The sequence below is a fragment of the Panthera pardus genome, unplaced genomic scaffold (assembly GCF_024362965.1).
Source record: "Panthera pardus isolate Hobbes unplaced genomic scaffold, ASM2436296v1 HiC_scaffold_24, whole genome shotgun sequence".
NCBI classification, from domain to species: Eukaryota; Metazoa; Chordata; class Mammalia; order Carnivora; family Felidae; genus Panthera; species Panthera pardus.
In genome coordinates this window covers 32,440,760-32,458,322 of record NW_026526810.1, presented here as the reverse complement: position 1 = coordinate 32,458,322, position 17,563 = coordinate 32,440,760, and the positions used below count along the sequence as shown (strand labels likewise).

Genomic DNA, 17,563 nt, shown 5'->3' with positions numbered 1-17,563 from the left:
TGTAGAAGAAAACACAGCTGGAAGAAGAGAAGGGGAAGAAGGTGATCCGGGAATCAGGAGAATCTCGACAGGAAGGACAAACGCTCCAATCCCAGGCGTGACGCCAAGTCCCCAACTTCTCCAACGAGCCACTTACCAGACCAGTTACAACTTCACTCCAGGAGGAATGAACCCACCTGGCCTGAAAGGGCAGCCACAGAGCCCTCGTCACATTTCCAGGGAACTAGCGATCCTGGAGCTGGCCCCTCCCCAACAGACCAGCGCCCTCCCTGGTTGGGGGAGATGGAAAGTGGGTGGGGAGAAAGGAGGAGGGGGGCTGGGGTTACGGACGATTCCCCCAAACACAGGGATATGTAATATTTTAAGACATTTGAGGGTTTACACCCCTTCGACCCCCTACCAACCCTCCCCCTGTCCTGCGTTTCAGCCGCCTCAGCCCCCAACCCAACCCCGGTATAGCTGTTGAGGGATAAAGTTTCTTCTCGTAGATGCGGACGCGATATCTTTCTTCTCCGGAGCTGAGAGAAGAGAGAACACCGCCCGGACGAGTGTCCGCTGAGTGTGTGGGGTGGGAAGGGAAGGGACTAGACTTGCACTCCTCTCCCGTGAGATGGGCCCATACAGCTACAGAGGGAAAGGGTGGCGATGACGGAGCTCTGAGCAGTAACGCAGGCGGACCCCCGAGCCTGGGGACAGGGGCGCTCCGCCTGTGCACCCTCCGGGGAAGGGCGGGCACGTGGGTGTCCCCGCCGCTCGTTCCCTCTCAGTCAGCTCCCCTTCCCCTTCCCCGGCTCGCGGGGTCTGTCTTGGGTCTCCCCCTCCCCTGGCGAGGCCCTCCGGGACTCTGCTTCGTCCCCTTCCTTGGTCTCCGCTGAGCACTCCCGGTGCCAGTCCCAGCTCTAAATCCAGGATGTGCCCTCTCGGACCCGCCTCCGCCCCCCCCCCCCCGCCCGATCTGCTGCGTTCGGTCTCAGCAGCCTCGGGCTACTCTGGTCCACCCGGCTCGCTCACTCCGACAGACTCAGCCCTGCGGTGCTCCGTGGCTCGTTTCCCCCTCTCCCCAACTCAGCCCGCTCGCCTAGCTCCTGCTTTGCCGCGCTCCTCGCATATCGGTCCGGGCTCGCGTCCTGCCGGAGTCCTGGAGCCGCAGCGCACTGAACCGCAGTCTCTCTTCCAGAGCCGGGTCCTCAGCATCCCCCTGCCTGCCCTGCCACCGGCTTCAGTGCCCTCTCCCCCGGCTCCGCCCCGTCCCGCTCGGCTCCCCTTCTCCGGCAAGACCCTCCGGCCCTGAGTCCGCCGGCAGGTCTGCGCAGCTCTTCCCAGGTCCGCCTCTAGCGCCCACCTACTCCCTACTCGCCCTTCCCGGGGCTCGGTCCGCGGGCCCCCGGGGCGCTCACCGTCGCTCGGCGCGGGCAGCAGCAGCGGCAGCAGCAGCGGCAGTAGGAGCCGGGGCCGGCGCGGCGCGGGCGGGCTGCGCGGGGGCGCGGCGCGCGGAGCAGCCATGGGGCTCTCGGTCCGCTCGGCTCGGCGACGCGCGGCTCCGGGGCCTCTGGCGGCTCACAGCGTCCCGCGGGGCCGGCGCCGGGGCCGGGGCCGGGGCTCCGGCCGGGGCCGAGCCCGGGCGGCGGCGGGCTGGGGCCACATGCCTGCCTAGGAGCGCCGGGGGCGCAGGGGGAGCGACGCTTGCGCCATCTTGCACCCACCCCGGTGATCTGTCAGCCTTGCCCGGGGTGCGCGCTCCGCACTCGCACCGCCCGCGCCCGCCCCGCCCTCCTCCCTCTGCCCGCCGCCCCCCTTCCCTCCCCTCCCGGTCCCCTCCCCCAGCCCCTCTCCCCGGAGGCCCGGTCTGGGGAACAAAAGAGCCGGCGAGCGCTTTAAGCGGCCGGACATTCCCGGCTGAGCGGCGGACGCGCCCCCTGCGCTTTGAACTGTGGCTCGAGCGGCAGGCGCCGTCCCGGGCTACTGCCCGGTACCCCCTACCCGCGGGCCATCCCCGGACTTGGGGAACTGGGGAAGTGGAGACCCAGCAGACTGTCAAGTGGGTCCGGGCTGCGGAGAAGCACTCAAAGCCATGAGATTTGCTCTGACCCCGCTCTTTCTGCTGCGCCCTCCTCCACCGTGTCCAAGTGTGTATTTTCGAGATAATTCCCTAAAAGCTGCACAAACTTGTCAAAGGTTCGGTTTTCCATGGTTTCTGGTCCTGCCACCCAAAGGCTAGGACGTTTAGCTGCAAGACTGGTCTCTCTAGACTGCAGAGTTCTGGCGCTTGGGTGGACCGGAGGTAGAAGGGGTTAGGAAGCAGCTTCTCCCAGAGCCCTGGGGTAGCAGACCCAACAGGACAATGAGAACGCTGAAGTAACCTGGGTTCCGACCCCAGTTCTGCTTGCTGTCTAGCCCAGCCAACCCAGGCAGTCACTCTCTGAGCTCATCTAAAAGATATAGATAATCCTATCTCTCTCCTGCTCACCCCTAGGGATTTTTTAAAAACACAGGTCCTAACAAATGACCTGGCAAACTGAAAGTTAAAATTCTCAATAACATTTCTGTCACAAAGAAGATTCTAGGTGTTTCATGTCAGAGAACATGAGGCAACCAGTAAGAATTTTACAGAAGCTATATAGGCACGTATCACCTCTTATGAGACGCATACCCATGCTAGCCCTCAGAGACCTTTTCTTTTGGCCACTCATTAGTAAATGATATTCTGCTGAGTCCAGCATGATGAGCTAGTCCATCTACTAAGTTCTAGGAGAAGGAGATTTAAAGAGGGTAGTCTTTGCCTCACTCAGCTGTTTGTTCCTCTGGCATTGGGCTGGGATGGCAGAATAACTACGTCTCTCTTTTAATACCAGCTGTGGAATCTTGCAATCAGGAGTGTTAACCATACATGAACTTTGGTGCAAATGAATAAAGAAGTGCAGGCCTCCAGAGATCAGATAAATTTACTAATGACGGGGTTTGTGCAGCCCAGGGACTCCTTACTCTGCAGTAGCAATTGGAAGATGAGTCTGAGAGGCACAGCTTGAGGCATATGAGTGAGCAATGAGGGGTAATGGAGAAATTCAGGGTCAGGGGGCACACCAAAGAAATTTAGGATCAGGAGATGCACCAAAGCCCCAAACCTATTTCATTGTGAGGAAAGGCAGGAATGATGGGCTTCTACTGGCCATCGGAAAGGGACAGAAGGGGGGGCCCCCTGGGCCCAAAGTCCTGGAACTCCCTCCTGCCGGGCTTGAATTCTCAATAACCCCTTCTTGGCTTGTCCTAGACTCGGAGAGGTCAAATCAGTGTCCTGAGTTGCTGTCATTTTAAATTCATTTTGACAAGTGTTTAATTCTTCTTTATCACAACGCTTGGTCTGAGAGTGATATGCAAATAATGGCTATTCTGCTGCATGCAAAATGTGCATATCTCTCCCTATGATCTGTCAATTAACACCGGTTGGGCCCACCAGCCACTTTGGGGGTGGTCCAGGGCAGGGCAGCCCCTGGCTTTTGGTTCCTTCAAATAGAAAAGCAGGCACCAAGCAGGCTCTGTAAAGATCTTAGCAGAGCGACTGCCAACCACGAACCTGAGATGCATGTGGGGCGTGGGTGCAGAGTTTTGTATGTGGCTGTGTGCCCAGGTTTGAGTTAATGGACACCAGGGTGTTCGTGACAGTGAGTGTGCATGCGTGGGCACAGTGCCCCTATGTGTGAATATGCAGCCATGAGCAACTCTGGAGACCACAGTTACACAAAGGAATAGTCGTTAAGCCCAAACCTCTGGAGTTGCTCCTTCACTCCTCTTTTGCACCCAAGAAAGTTAAACAAATGTGCGCCCAGATGGAAAGAGGTCCCCAGAAAGCCTAAAAGAATGCCATCAAAGAAAGCATCTTTCCTAGGTTAAGTGCCTGTTGTGGGAGGAAGATAGTTCAGTTCTTTCCCAGAACCACCTGCTCTCTACCTTCCACAACCAGCATTTCCCCTCCTGGCAGGAAATACGTTCTCTAGGGGAGAAAGGCTGAGGAAATTCTAGTCATTCCACGTGTTTGGAAAATAGTTTATTAATTCATTATAGGGACAGATACATGATCAATGCCTTGGCTTAACACTAAAGACTATCATATTTGTAAGGAGGGGAAAATATGCTGGAAAAATAATTAAATAATACAGCATAAACTAAATACAGACAAATAATGAGCAGGTACCGATTACACATGTCATGCATCAAGAAAAGGAAGGTTTCTAAATGAAACTCAAAAAATGTAAGGCATCGATGGTAGGTGACAAAGGGATTAATACCCTGTAAAAGGCCAATAGACTCTTTTCTAATAAAAATACTGCTACTAAGACACAAACCTAACACTTCCAAATTACCCAGGGCCCAAATCATATATAAGGCTAGTGAGTAATGGCCACTTTCTTATCAAGTGTGAGTTATAGGCAGATACCAGATTTATTACTTATTTGCTTTTGAGAAACAATTTTCCACCCAACCTAATGGGTTATAAATTGTCTTATTTGCAGCTATTTAATTTAAACCAGAGCCTCAGTGCCTGTTAAACAAGAACATGAAAAATGACTATGTGGCGTAATGCTAAGAGCCTACTGTTAAAACAGCCCTTTAATTCAGGGCAGTTTTTTTTTCCCCTTTAGGAAAAAAAAAAAAAAATCAAACCAGAGAAATAAAACGAAGCTTTTGACCTTCAGAGCAATGATGAAACATATACAGTGGTGTTAGCTACAGCAACGCCGAACGCTACAGAAATAGTACAAGTGACAATTCTGTCCCAAACGAGAGACAAACCAGCATGAATAATCTTTAGTGTTATCATAGGCTGGCTGGAGGAGGGGGAGGGGGCGGAGGAGGAAATGGAGGTGCGCGTGTCAAACGGGAGTGACGCCTGAGTGTAATAAACACAGATGCTGAAAGGGTCTGAGGAAGCTGCAACTCTGCTGAGAGACATTTCACCATTTAAAAAAAAAAAAGAAGAAGAAGAAAGAAAAAGAAAGGATAGACTGGTTATTTCCAATTTGGCCCAGAAGCCAGAGTTAACCCTTTATGTGCCAATCAGTTAAAAAAATGCATTTAGGGAGAAAAGTCCCACATTCTATGCTCCTATGAGAGGCTGGGGTGCAAAATCACATTAATGGCTCATCTTCTCTACACAGGAAATAGAAGTCCAGCTTGTCCCTGTGTGACAGGTCACAGAAAATGACTTTAGGATTGACTTTAAAGGAAAAAAATGAAATGAGCCTATTACCCTTGTCCTGTGCAAAGACCTCGGTTCCAGCACCTAGAGGGTGAAATTCCTCTCACCCCCGTCCAGCAGCTCATGTTCCTAGGGCACAGAGTGGGAAGTCGCTGGGCTGTGGTGCCCCCTAATCCTCACTCTCCTTCTCCAGCTTTGGCTGCAGCAGGGAAGGAAGGGCCCCAACCCCCTCCATCTAGCAACCCTGCCTCCCTGCCTAGAAGGGAGGGAATCATTTTATCCTGAGCCTCTAGGTCACATTCCCCTTTCTCCGTCTCAGAAATCCCCTTGCGTGAACTTGGATCCATCACCTCCAAGGAGAATCCTCCTGTCTCAATCCCAGGGAGAGAGATAGATGCAAGGGAAACTGGAAGGTCTTCTCCAAACCTGCACTGGGGCCGGCAGTCTGCCTGGGGGGGGGGGGGGGGCAGGGGGGGGCGGGGGGGGGACATACGTTGGCACAGAGAGAAGAGGGTCAGGAAGATGGCGAGTGAAGTGAATGGCGGACACAGAAGTCACGCTATGGCCTCAAAGCAGACATGAGGTAGTCATGTTGTTAGGGAAGGATGCAGAGATTGAACCCAGGCAGGTGAACCACACGATGCAGTCTGGGAGAGGTGTGAGAGACAGCAGAGACAGACAGACAGGAGACAGATGGACAGCGGAGAGGAAAGGAAAGAGTATCAGGGGGAAGAAGCAGGGCAGAACTGGGAGAGCGGGCTGACAGGAGCACAAGAGTAGTGAAGGGGAAGGGGGGAGAGGAGAGCCCGAGGGAGTGGATCTCCAAAACCAGGCACTTCCCAAATTACAAAATGAAATGCAGAGTTGCTCTGAGGGCAGCCAGAGTCACCCTCTCAATCTGGGCTGGGCGACAGGGGCAAGGGAGATGGGTAGCGATGCAACTGAAATGTTAGGCATTCAGAGCCTACTGCACTCAGCCCAGCCAGACCAGAAAATGGGCCGGGGCTGTCTTTGTCAGACAGGGCATTGCAGACACTCTCAGAGTGTGTAATAAACAGCTAGGTGACGGAGGTGGGCGGGGGGGGGGGGGAGGGGTGGGGGAAGGCCCACTGGGCTGGGGACTGACCACTGTGGGTCACTGTCCTGACCTGGAGGATCAATTAGGCCATAGTGACCACTGCCTAGACCAGAGTTCCTCAGCTCACCAGCCAGCACGTGCACATGAGTACAACACATACGGCCATGCCTCACAGGTCCCTCACATGTGTCACAGAGTGTGGGGGGAGTGAAAACACCATTTCTTCCTCTCCCCATGGCCAAAGCACCCCAGGAAGCTCCAAACAGCTTGACGATATTCAGGAGCTGCAGGTACACATGTGTATATACTCAGCCACACGTGCCATGATTCACACCAGCCTGCCCCAAACTGCACCCTGTAGGGGAGCTAGGCAGAGGAGGAGACTGGGGTTCTGGGCAGGCTTGGGCTGGTTCCTAGAGGGCAGGGGGCCTTTGGCTGGCAGCTGTTCCCAGGGGTCTCCTCCAGAGCCTCACTAGGTTGGAGGTCTGGGTATGGATAAGAAGCGTTGGCTGCCTCTGGCAGGCAGGTAAGTCTGTCTGGCCCCGTGGTTGCCTGCTCACACCCTCCCAGCTCCCTGTCCAGCCAGTCTACCCCTTGCCCTAGATCCACGACACTCGAAGTGAGGTCAGGAGCCTCCGAAGACAGGGGATCCTCAGGTTCCAGGTCCTGGAGGTGGAGGTCAGGGTTCCCTTTGGATGCACTAAAGTCAGAGTGGACAATGACTTCAGCCTCCACCTGGTTCCTGCAGGCTGGGGGTGGCTTCTTCCTACCATTGCCCTGGTCAGAGCAGAGAACACAAAGACGAGGTAATCATCACTGACAATGATCATCAGAAGAACGACCAACATACTTGGCGTGGAGGAGGACTGACCCACTCCCCCAAGCCCCAGAGTGTGTATCACCTGGGAGTTGGTAAAGGAAGTACAATGATTGTCCTACAAGAGATGATGATCAGGCCGACGCAAAGGCAGAGAAGAATGGAATACTACCCATTTGCCCTTGCCCAGAGTTCAGAAGTACCAGATTTAGTCAGAGCCTCAGTGCATAGGAGGAAGGGCAGAATGCACTGAGGGCAGGCCCACCCTCAGATCCATGGTGATTCTGCCGGCCCACATAGGTATGGGGAGAGGAGCGACTGTCTTCAACTCAGGTGAAACAGATTCCCGGAAACTGCCTGCCTTCCACCCGCCCACCTTCAGAGGCTCCAGGGGGTCTCTCCTAGCTAGACTTCCATCCCCAGGGAAATTACCCTCAGAGGTCACCAGAAAGCTCACTACTTACTCTTCACAAGCACAGAGCCCCTTCTCTCCTTTCCTGCCCCTCCTTCCCAGGACACTGACCTTTATGGCGTCATACACCAGAGCCTGCAGCAACAGTGTCTGCCCAGTTCCAGCAGGGGGCAGCAGGGCCCGGGTCAGAGAAGGCATGGCGCCTGCTGGGGGCAGCTCACAGCCAGCCCAGGAACCTGCCCAGCTTGGCCCACCTGGCTGAGCCCAGGAGATCTGCAAGGGGGGAAAGACACAGGAGCACTGAAGGCTTGAGTGGAAGAGGAGAGCAGAAGAGAGGGAAGTGGATGGAGACTCTTGGCCTTCTTGCTACCTCCCCACTAGGGCTGTGGGGAGGGCCTGAGAGTCTGGGGGTGAATTTGAGGATGGAGAATTCTTCCTGCAGAAAAGCCAAATACCACCTGCTTTGGCAAAGCCTAGAAGTGTCCGAGCCAAGCAGGCTCTTCTTCACCACAGGGGCAGGGAAAGGGGGAAGAAGCACTCATGGGTGTGAGCAGGCTCTTCAGAGAAGGGCAGGATGAGCCACCGCTGCTGGCGTGGAAGGTACCTGCCCTATGTCGGCCTACCTTATCCCGGTCCTGGTCTCACCGGGCCACAGCCAAGCTGACCAGCCTCTTGTCCTGGTCAGGACTGGGAGGAATGGGTCTTAGAGGTTTCTCCAGCTCCCAGCACAAGGAGGGATCTGGGCGTTGTGGCCACTCTGAGTCACCGGCAAACAGTCCACAGGAGGCCCTTCCCTCCTTCCAGGAGAACCAGACTGACCTATTCTGCCAGGGATGGAGGCCCATCTGCTTCCCTGCCCTGCCAACCCTTTCAAGGAGGAAGGAGAGAGTGCCTTTTCTTCTACAGCTGGTCCAGGGAAGGGGAGGAGGAGGGTGGAGGAGTTTCTCTCTGGGTACACACATTGTACTCTTGCGCCCCCAGGTGTCCTATTTGGAAATGAGCTGTGGTGTGGGGCTCTGACCTGCCCAGGCTCCAGGCTTACCTTTCTCTTGGAGTGACCCCGGCAGTCTGAAGCACCGCCACCCATAAGGCTGTGCACTTCAGCCCTGTCCTCGATGTCTGAGGGCGGTGGAGACCAGTCCTGGGGACGGGGGTGCACAAGGGACTCCAGTTCATGGGCAGCTGGGGGGCTGGGGGGCCCAAGGCGGGCTCTAGAGTACAGTGCAGGGTTCCCAGCATTGGCCGTAGAGGACAGGCCCGGGAGGGCTTCTCTGGAAGGGAAGATAGGGAATCAGGCACAGTGGTCAAAAAGTGAGGGGTAGAGGCAGGACTGGGATCTAGTTCAGCCTATGTCCTTGGGCAGGTTCCTGCCCATCTCTGGAACTTGGTTTCCCTGTCTGTGTAATGATTAAGAAACTGTTCAAAACAGCTGAAACATTGCAAATGGGACCTTCCCTCCCTTGACTCCAGGTATCTGAAGATTTGGGGTCCCTGCTTCCAAGATGCTGGTACCTACAGAGAGAGTGAGAGAAGGCAGCTCTGCCTATGCCCGCCCTTGCTGAGGAGGTAGGCTGGGGGCTCCCCTAAACCCACTCCCCACTCTCATGAGGATATCACCCCCAATCCCTCCATCCTAGAATCCTAATTTTAATGGAGGTGCTGAGGGTTCCTTGGCAAATCGTGGCCATTCTCCCTGCTTTCTCGTCTCTGGAGCCCTTCTGGAAATCTCTCCTCTCTGTAGTCAGACTGGCTTCTTCACCCACCTGTGGGGGCTGCGGCGCAGGCCAGCACACATGCAGGCCAGGAGGCAGAGGAGGCCCAGGCAGACACCCACAATGATGCCTGTGACTGAGTGCACGTCCAAGGAGTCTGGTGGTGGAGACAGAGGGGACAGAACAGGTCAAGGCCAGAGGCTCAGGGTTCATAGAGTCTCACCCTTTGGACACTCAAAATCTTTTTTTTTCAAGTATTTTTTTAAGTTTATTTATTTTGAGAGAGGGAGAGAGTGAGTGAGCATGAGTAGGGGAGGGGTAGAGAGAGAGAGGGAGAGAGAGAATCCCAAACAAGTTCCACACTGTCAGCACAGAGCCCGATGTAGGGCTTGATCTCACGAACTGTGAGATCATGACCTGAGCCAAAATCAAGAGTCAGATACTTAACCGGATGAGCCACCCAGGTGCCCCCTGACACTCAGAATGCAAGAAGGGGTCCACCACTGCCTCTCTGACTATCCTCCCCATTGGAAATCTGAAGTTATGGTCCCTGTTTGTCAACCTGGCCTTTCAGTGAAACACAACTGGGACTGGTTTCGTGGGTGTGCTACAAGGGTGATCTCACGGGGCTCACACTTGGAAGGGCTCCGTGCTTGGTTTAATGCTCTGCTGTCCCCATCTTGAAATTCTAATTTTTTAAAAATAATATTTGAGAGAGAGAGGCACAGAGTGCAAGTGGGGGAAGGAGAGAGAGGGAGATACAGAATCCGAAACAGACTCCAGGCTCTGAGCTGTCAGCACAGAGCCTGATGCAGGGCTCGAACTCACGAATGGTGAGATCATGACCTGAGCTGAAGTCAGATGCTTAACCAACTGAGCCACCCAGGTGCCCCGAAATTCTGATTTTTAAAGAAAGGCCCCACATTTTCGTTTCACACTTGGCCCTGCAAATTATATAGCCAGTTCTGTTGCCCACTCCCACCCCATAAGGCTCGTCATGTCTCCAAACCAATCCTCCAATCAAAGCAATTTCCCAAAGAACAAAGCCAGTCTCCCACAAGTCTGACCTCTCGACTGAATCACCACTGAACTACACCCAATTTCCCCTTCAAATTTGTCCTCTCTGCACCAAACTACGAGGCCAGCTGTCCAAAACAATGAAATGGTAGTTGTGCCTGGGAACAGGGCCTTGGAAGAGATAACTTTAGGATTAGAGGTCAACTTGAGGGGCCTCAGAAGAACTTAGGCTGTCCCAGGATGGACCCACTTTTCCCTCCCTGCCCTCATACCTGAGAGCTTCTCCTGGAGAGTGATCACATCCTGCAGACCAGAGAAGGGCCCAGGCCCCACCTCTGTGCGTGCCCCCATCTTGAAGAAGTACCTCGTGTCACTCTCAAGGCCGTGTACCTCAGCACTGAAGATGTTTCCTGGGGGCAGGGGGAAGCAGGGAGAGCAGGGTTGGGGGGCTGAGTGGGGATGGGATGCAGAGACAGCCTGGAAAGCAGGACTCGGAAGGTATGCTCTCCCACTCAGGCACTAGCTTCTGCCTCTTCCTTCTAGAAAGCCCCGGGACAAACCTCAGCCACACTCTCACCACTAACCCAGCCACTGGAGAGGTTGGGAAAGGGAGAGAGAGTGTGGAAGCTCCTGCTCAGATGCCCTGGTGTGGGAGCCCTCACCCTCCGTGGTGAGCAGGGTCCACTGGTGCTCGGGCTGGGTGTGGTTGTTGCTGTATAGAATCAGATATTCCACGATCTCGCCATTGGGCTCCGTCGGGGGACACCAGTGCAGCCGAACGGTGGATGGCGTCAGGGGGCTCAGGCGCAGGTCGGATGGCGGCGTTGAGGGCCCTGGGGTGCAGGGGAAGAGATGAGGAGAGGCACAGTCACTGAGAGCCCCAGCTCTGGGGGCAGCTGGGAAAAGGGGCATGAGGACATGGCCTCCCTTTCTCCTCCTTCACTGGACAAACCACAAACCACAAAACAAAATGAGATCTGATCTCTAACTGGGGAGTTTCTGGAAAACAGCTGGAAAGGTTTCACTATTTCTCCCCTTCCAGAAACTCTCCAAGTCTTCAAGTAAAATTCATTGATGCCCTATGTAGCCTTTGTCTATGTCTGCCCCTGACACAGGTCCTAAGGGTCATGGGAAGCCCAGTGTGAGAAGTACAACCTTGGAAGTCTTTGTGTTCTGTTTTTAGAGAAGAAGCTGATCCAGGGGGATGGGGGTGAATGAGGAAGGGTGAGAAGTAGGGACACAGGTGACTAATGAGTTGGAAAGGGTCAGATATTTGGGGTTTCAGGTCTTCAAGTCCTGGCAGAGGATGAGATGGGGACCCAAGGCTCTAAGGTGCAAGACAGCCACAGCATTACAGGCTGTCAGAACCCTCTTTGACTCTCAGCTCTAGTCTCCCACCCCCCCCATCTGCAAAAGGAGAAAACATCCCCTGTCTGTAGCACGGCCAGTTGTGCTGGGGAGCCAATGTCATAAAGTCTCCTCTGAGAAAACAATGGGGCCGCCTCAACTTCCTATGCAGTTTAAGACCACAATAACTGAAGTCATAAGTAGGTGAGAAACAATTTGTAAGGAGTGCTTTTAAAGAACAAATCCATGAGTGCAGAACTCTCACCCCCACCCCCCAAACGTCTTCCTATATCAGATCCTGGGACAAAGGTCTTTTGTCTATGGGAAGGTAAACAGTTTTAGGGCTGATAGAACTGAAGAGCCTCTGCTATGAGAACAAAAACCCATTTGTCTTGGAATGCCATTTCTAGAGGTTACACAGTCACAGACTTGGACAGTGAGTGGCCCCATCCTTTCTTGTTACAGATGGGGAAACATAGGCCCAATGGGGAAGGGATCTGCCCAAGGTTTCCTGTGTGCCAGGGGCAGGATGGGGACCCAAGTGTAGAATCCACGACGCCTCCCTGACCTGCCCCTCTTCACCAACTCAGTGAGGTCTTGGCAGTCCCATAAAAGAAGCCACTCCTCTAAATCTTATTATGTTTATGCCTAAAGCACAGGACTGGCCTACACAAATGCAAAGTCAATGATAGACAGAAATGGGGCTCTGAGGGACGTATCAAAAAAGAAGGCCCGGGGTGCCTGGGTGGCTCAGTCGGTTGGGCGCCCGACTTTGGCTCAGGTCGTGATCTCACAGCTTGTGAGTTCGGGCCCCACGTCGGGCTCTGTGCTGACAGCTCGGAGCCTGGAGCCTGCTTCGGATTCTGTGTCTCCCTCTCTCTCTCTCTCTCTCTCTCTCTCTCTCTGCTCCTCCCCCACTTGTGCTCTGTCTCTCTATCAAAAATAAATAAATGTAAAAAAAAAAATTAAGAAAAAAAAAAAAAAGAAGGCCGTTGGGCAAGAAGGATTGCTTGTAAAAGATGGACTGCTGGCAAGGGGGCCACTCACGGTCAGGCAGGGTGGAGCGCTCCACCACGGAGCCGAAAGGCCCGTCCATGTCCACTCCGTGGGACTGTACTGCAAACTCATATTTGGTGAACGGCTTCAGCCCACCAATGAGGATGTCTTCTCCAGAACTGTTGAGGCAAGAAATGTGACTGGTGCTTCAGGCACCCCCTCCTAGCAGGGCATCCCCTCCAAATCCACTCCCCCAGTCCAGCCCAGCCCAGCTCCAGGCCCCACCCTGGGCAGGGAATCTACTCTCTGGCATGGGGGCCGCTGACACCACCCAGGGGCCCTATAGAGAGGTCCGGATGTACGCTGCTCCCAAGGTATTCTGTCCAATCTCCGAACTAGGCGTCCTGCTCCAGGAAACCTGCCTGGATTAATCCAAGTCATTGAGCACCCAAGGAACCATCTCTGATGCATCTTTTCCTTGACTTAATTGTCCTTTAGTTGCAGCTGTACATAACTATCGTGTTTTTCTACTTTAGCCTATTTTACTTGCTTTGTAGTGTTTTCTATTATATTTTTATGCAAGTTTTCCTCTGCCAAACCAATAGCTCCTCAGGGCAATGGCTGTGCCTTCCAATCTGACTGGGGGCCCTCTCAGCATAGCATCTGGGCTCTCTCCTCCCCATCATGTCAGGAGGCCTCTGAGGTCAAAGAAATGGGTCTGTCCTGCATCACATTCTCTGGGGTTGAGTATGAGGTTCTGTGTGAGGGGATGGGATAACAGGACTCCCCTTTTCCACCTGTCACCATCAGGGCATCAGACCCTCAGTGTGCCACAGTGCAACATGCGAGCCATGAAAGGTTCCTGAATCCCTGGGGTCCCCCCCCCCCATCACCAGCTGCTGCCTTCCTCCCCCCTCACAGCATTAGCTGGCTTCCCTACCTGGTATAATAGGTGACCAGGGAGGCATTCCTGAGCCCCCAGGGGCTGAAGCGCACAGTATAGTTTACAATCTTGACCGTGGTGAAGTCTGGCTTTTTCCACCGAAGCCAAATGGATGTGGAGCTGTTTGATTCTGCATGGACGTGGGCGGGGGGCAAGGGTGGTCCCCTCTGGATGGGCAAGTCTGGAAGGTGAAAACTGAGTGTGGGGAAAGGAGGGAGGACACTCATCCCGAAATATGGGCAGTGGTTTGCAGTTCCCAAGGCACTTATTTTCACCCTCTCTCCTCCAATCCTGAGAGTTGAGTAGCATCATTCCCACTTCACAGATGAAGAAATCGAGGCTCCCAAGAATTTAAGTGATTTTGGCCAAGGTCATATAAATAGCAAACTGTCTAGAGAGAGGCAACAAATCATGGCAATTAAAAGCACAGATTTTAGAGCCAGGTTACCCTGGTTCCAATTCTAGCTCTGCCATGTACTAGCTGTGTGACCTGGGAGAAGTTACTTAACCTCTCTCTGCCTCCAGTCCCTATTCTGTCAGTGGAGCTGATAATATACTTACCTCATAGTATTGTTATGAGGACTAAATCAGTTACTATTTGTTAAGTACACAGAAAAGCATCTTGCAGGGGCACCTGGGTGGTTCAGTCGGTTGAGTGTCCGACTTTGGCTCAGGTTATGATCTCGCGGTCCGTGAGTTCGAGCCCCGCATCAGGCTCTGTGCTGACAGCTCAGAGCCTGGAGCCTGCTTCAGATTCTGTCCCCTTCCCTCTCTGCCCCTCCCACACTTGTGCTCTGTTTCCGTCTCTCAAAAATAAATAAATGTAAAAAAAATTTTTTTTTAATTAAAAAAAAAAAAAGAAAAGCATCTTTCACATTGTTATGAACTGAATGTTTGCGCCTCCTGCCAGATTCCTATGTTGACATTTGAACACATGGTGGTGCCCTCATGAATGGGATTATTTCCTATCTTTGTCCATCCAGGCTGCTATAACAAAGTACCATAGACTGGCTGGCTTATAAACAAAAGAAATTTATTTCCCACAGTTATGGAAGCTGGAGTCTAAGATCAGGATGCCAGCATGCTCAAGTTCTGGCAAGAGCCCATTTGTGGGCTACAGACTGCCGACTTCTTGTATGATATTATGGAGGACAGCAGAGAGAGGAAGTGAGCTCTCTTGTGACATTTATAAGGGCATCAATCCTATTCGTAAGGGCCCCACCCTCACGACCTCATCTAATCCTATTTACCTCCTAGTATATCATATTGGAGGGTAGAGTTTCAATGTATGAATTGTGGGGATGGAGGGGGAGACACAAACTTTCAGCACATAACTGCCCTTGTAGAAGAACCCCCCAGAGAGCCCTCCAGCCCCCTTTCTGCCATGTGAGGATACAGTGAGAAGATGGCCTATGGTCTGTAAACCAGAAAGTGGACTCTCACTAGACACTGACTCTACTGGCACCTTGACCTCAGACTTCCTCCAGAACTGTGAAAAATAAATGGTTGTTTAAGCCACTCGGTCTGGGGTATTTTTATTATAGCAGTCCGAACTAAGACATATATAGTGAGTACTATAGGATGATGTGTTCATTACATAAGTATAAAATAAAATAAACTCCATGACAGCAGGTACCTTATCTGTATTGTTCATCACTAAATTTCCAGAACAGGGCAGTAGACACTTAGTAAAATATTTGCTGAATGAACAAACTGGAATTAGAACTCAGGTCTCCTGGCTCCTGGTTGAGGGCTCCTTTGACAAAACCGCATGGTTAAAAATCAGCCTGGGAAGTCAGGGGTGAGGGGATCCATGATGGGCACCCAAGGTGGCCCATACAAAGCCAGTAGGCAGTGTACTACAGTGGAAAGACTCGTTGGGCAGCCCAGAGTCCTGGTTCTAGTCTAGGCTCTGTGCAACCTTGGGTAAAGTCCCTTTACCTCTCTGAGTCTCACTTTCCTGATGGGCCACATAAGGACACTCTCCCTGCCTAGAGTGGAGGGATAATCTGATAGGCAGTGTGATGTAGGTGGATGTATTTTAAAACATGTTTAAAGGTCAAACAGGGTCAGGAGTCACCGATTAGCCATGGGGTTTCTCTCTGTCCAAACCTTCCAAATTAGCACTGCTCATGGGTAATGAAAATATGGTAGCAGTCCTGAAAGTGCACCAACTGAAGCTTCTGTCTGCGACAGAGGCTGTCTGGGGCTAGAAGAGGACCTCTGAGCCTAAGAGCATGGGTCTGGGGGTAGCTGAGGCTACCGGATGGCCTGACCACCAAGGCTGGCCCAGAGGGAAGGGAAAGGAAGAGGCTCACAGACCCTTCAACAGAGCCCTCCTCCCTCTCCTTCCCCAGCCCCCTCACCTGGCGTGGGAGCTTTTTCTGTCTTGCCCTTCCACACCGCTGCGTAGCCGTCCTCATGTTTGTTGAATGCCACAAGCTTCACCTCGTACAGCCGGCCAGGGGCTGGGGAAGGTCATGGGGGTCACTGGCTAGAGGGACCTCTGAGGCCACTCTTTCATCCCCAGATAGCACTCCATTCCCAACTCCCATGCCCAGCTTGCCCCGTTCCCAACCAAGGCTATGCCCATCTCCCTCCCTCCCCCAGCCCTCCTCACCTAGCTGGGTCAACTCATACTGCTTCACTTTCTTCTTGAGCCGGACAGGCCCCACATCCCAAGCCTGGTCTCCGCGGCCCCCTGGGGGACTCTCACCATTGGCCTCCTCCTCCTCGGCTCCCACCTCTCGCCAGTACAGTTTGTAGCCAGAGATCTGGGCAGGGTGAGGGGGAGGCTGCCACGACACGACCAGGGACTCCATTCTTGCCCGCACCTTCAACTCTGCAGGGGCAAAAGGGACTGGGGGCAAAGGAGCAGGATGGGAAGAAGGGGTGAGAGAATGGGAAGTGAGGAGAAGGAAGCCAGAGGTGGGAGAGGAGGACAGGTAGGAGGAAGCCAAAAGCAGGAAGCCAGCACTGAGTGAGAGCCTTGCCAGCCTCCTTGCAGTGAATGGACACTCAGCCACCACTCCTTGTGCCAGGCCTGGGCTCAGTCTAGAGGTGAACTCCCTATTCTACACACCCAGAGTGCTGAGAATGTAGGCGTGTCTCCTGAGCGCTTGCAAAGAGGTCAGTGAGGAGCACCTCTGGGGCGGTGCTGATAGTACCTGGCACAGCGTAGGGCTCCATAATTCTTCTGAAGGAATGCATGCGTGGATACTGACAGGCAAGGGGGTCGCAGGGGTTGCTGAGATTGGAAAGGAGGGAAGGAGCCATTGGTGTGGGGAGCCGACTTGGAGCCTAAGAGTGGGGCTTTATTATGTGTCAGACACTGTTCTAAGCCCTTTGTACATGTGTTTTATTCTCACAACCCTACAAAATAACAAAAATACTACTATCTCCATTTTACAGATAAGAAAACTGAGAAGTTAAGCGACTTGCCCAAGGTCACACAGAGAGCATATGTGCCAGGTTCTGTCTGCACTTAATCACTGTATTATCGGGCCTCTTGACAAAACCAACAATCACGATCAATGAAAAGCAACTAGTATTTAACAAGCTCTTATTACATGCTGAACACTTGTTCACAATGCATTATTAATCCCTATGCCACCTTTGGCAATAAATGAAGCCTCAGAGTTGTGAATGGTTTGTCCAAGATCACGCAGGTAGAAGGGACACTGTAGCCCAGGTGTGTCCTGTAAAGGCCAGCCCTTTGCCTCTACACCTGGCCTCCCTTACCCCTCAAGCAGGGGGAGCCATGGAAGGTCTCTGAAGGAGATGGTGTTTGGGCCTGAGTTCTAAGGGCACACATACACTCCAGTCACACACACGGTCCTTCCTCTCCCCTCAGACCCCCTACCGTGGCTCTGGTTGTGCATACTGGGCGTCCTGTGCTGCATCCACTGGGAGGGCGTCCCATAGCCAGCCCCTGTGCCAGCCGAAATCCGTACTCGATACACTTTGTTGGGCTGAAGCGAACTCAGCGTAAACTGTGTTTCATTCCCAGGCACCTCGGTGGAGAAAACCTGATCTGCTGGGACAGGA

At 53.3% G+C, this 17,563-nt stretch overlaps 2 protein-coding genes across 8 annotated transcripts in view; both read right to left on the bottom strand.

Moving 5' to 3' along the window:
• IGDCC3 (immunoglobulin superfamily DCC subclass member 3) overlaps positions 1 to 1,704 on the bottom strand; it is a 42,102-nt gene extending 40,398 nt beyond the window's left edge. For 2 of the 4 annotated variants that reach the window (XM_019441764.2, XM_019441769.2), the window contains exon 1: positions 1,398 to 1,700. In XM_019441764.2, coding sequence (XP_019297309.2) covers positions 1,398 to 1,503 — 106 coding nt within the window. In that variant the 5' untranslated portion in view covers positions 1,504 to 1,700. Of the gene's footprint in view, positions 1 to 1,397 lie in introns of all 4 variants that reach the window. The other 2 variants (XM_019441766.2, XM_019441765.2) reach the window with 2 other exon arrangements.
• Positions 1,705 to 4,027: 2,323 nt separating this feature from the next.
• Positions 4,028 to 17,563, bottom strand: part of IGDCC4 (immunoglobulin superfamily DCC subclass member 4) — a 40,300-nt gene continuing 26,764 nt past the window's right edge. The window contains exons 10-20 of one of the 4 annotated variants that reach the window (XM_053888942.1): positions 17,400 to 17,552; positions 16,137 to 16,376; positions 15,883 to 15,984; positions 13,514 to 13,697; positions 12,625 to 12,752; positions 10,893 to 11,063; positions 10,503 to 10,640; positions 9,265 to 9,370; positions 8,544 to 8,772; positions 7,613 to 7,774; positions 4,028 to 7,049 (exon numbers count right to left, since the gene is read on the bottom strand). In XM_053888942.1, coding sequence (XP_053744917.1) covers positions 6,639 to 7,049; positions 7,613 to 7,774; positions 8,544 to 8,772; positions 9,265 to 9,370; positions 10,503 to 10,640; positions 10,893 to 11,063; positions 12,625 to 12,752; positions 13,514 to 13,697; positions 15,883 to 15,984; positions 16,137 to 16,376; positions 17,400 to 17,552 — 2,024 coding nt within the window. In that variant the 3' untranslated portion in view covers positions 4,028 to 6,638. Of the gene's footprint in view, positions 7,050 to 7,612; positions 7,775 to 8,543; positions 8,773 to 9,264; positions 9,371 to 10,502; positions 10,641 to 10,892; positions 11,064 to 12,624; positions 12,753 to 13,513; positions 13,698 to 15,882; positions 15,985 to 16,136; positions 16,377 to 17,378; positions 17,553 to 17,563 lie in introns of all 4 variants that reach the window. The other 3 variants (XM_053888941.1, XM_053888940.1, XM_019441763.2) reach the window with 3 other exon arrangements.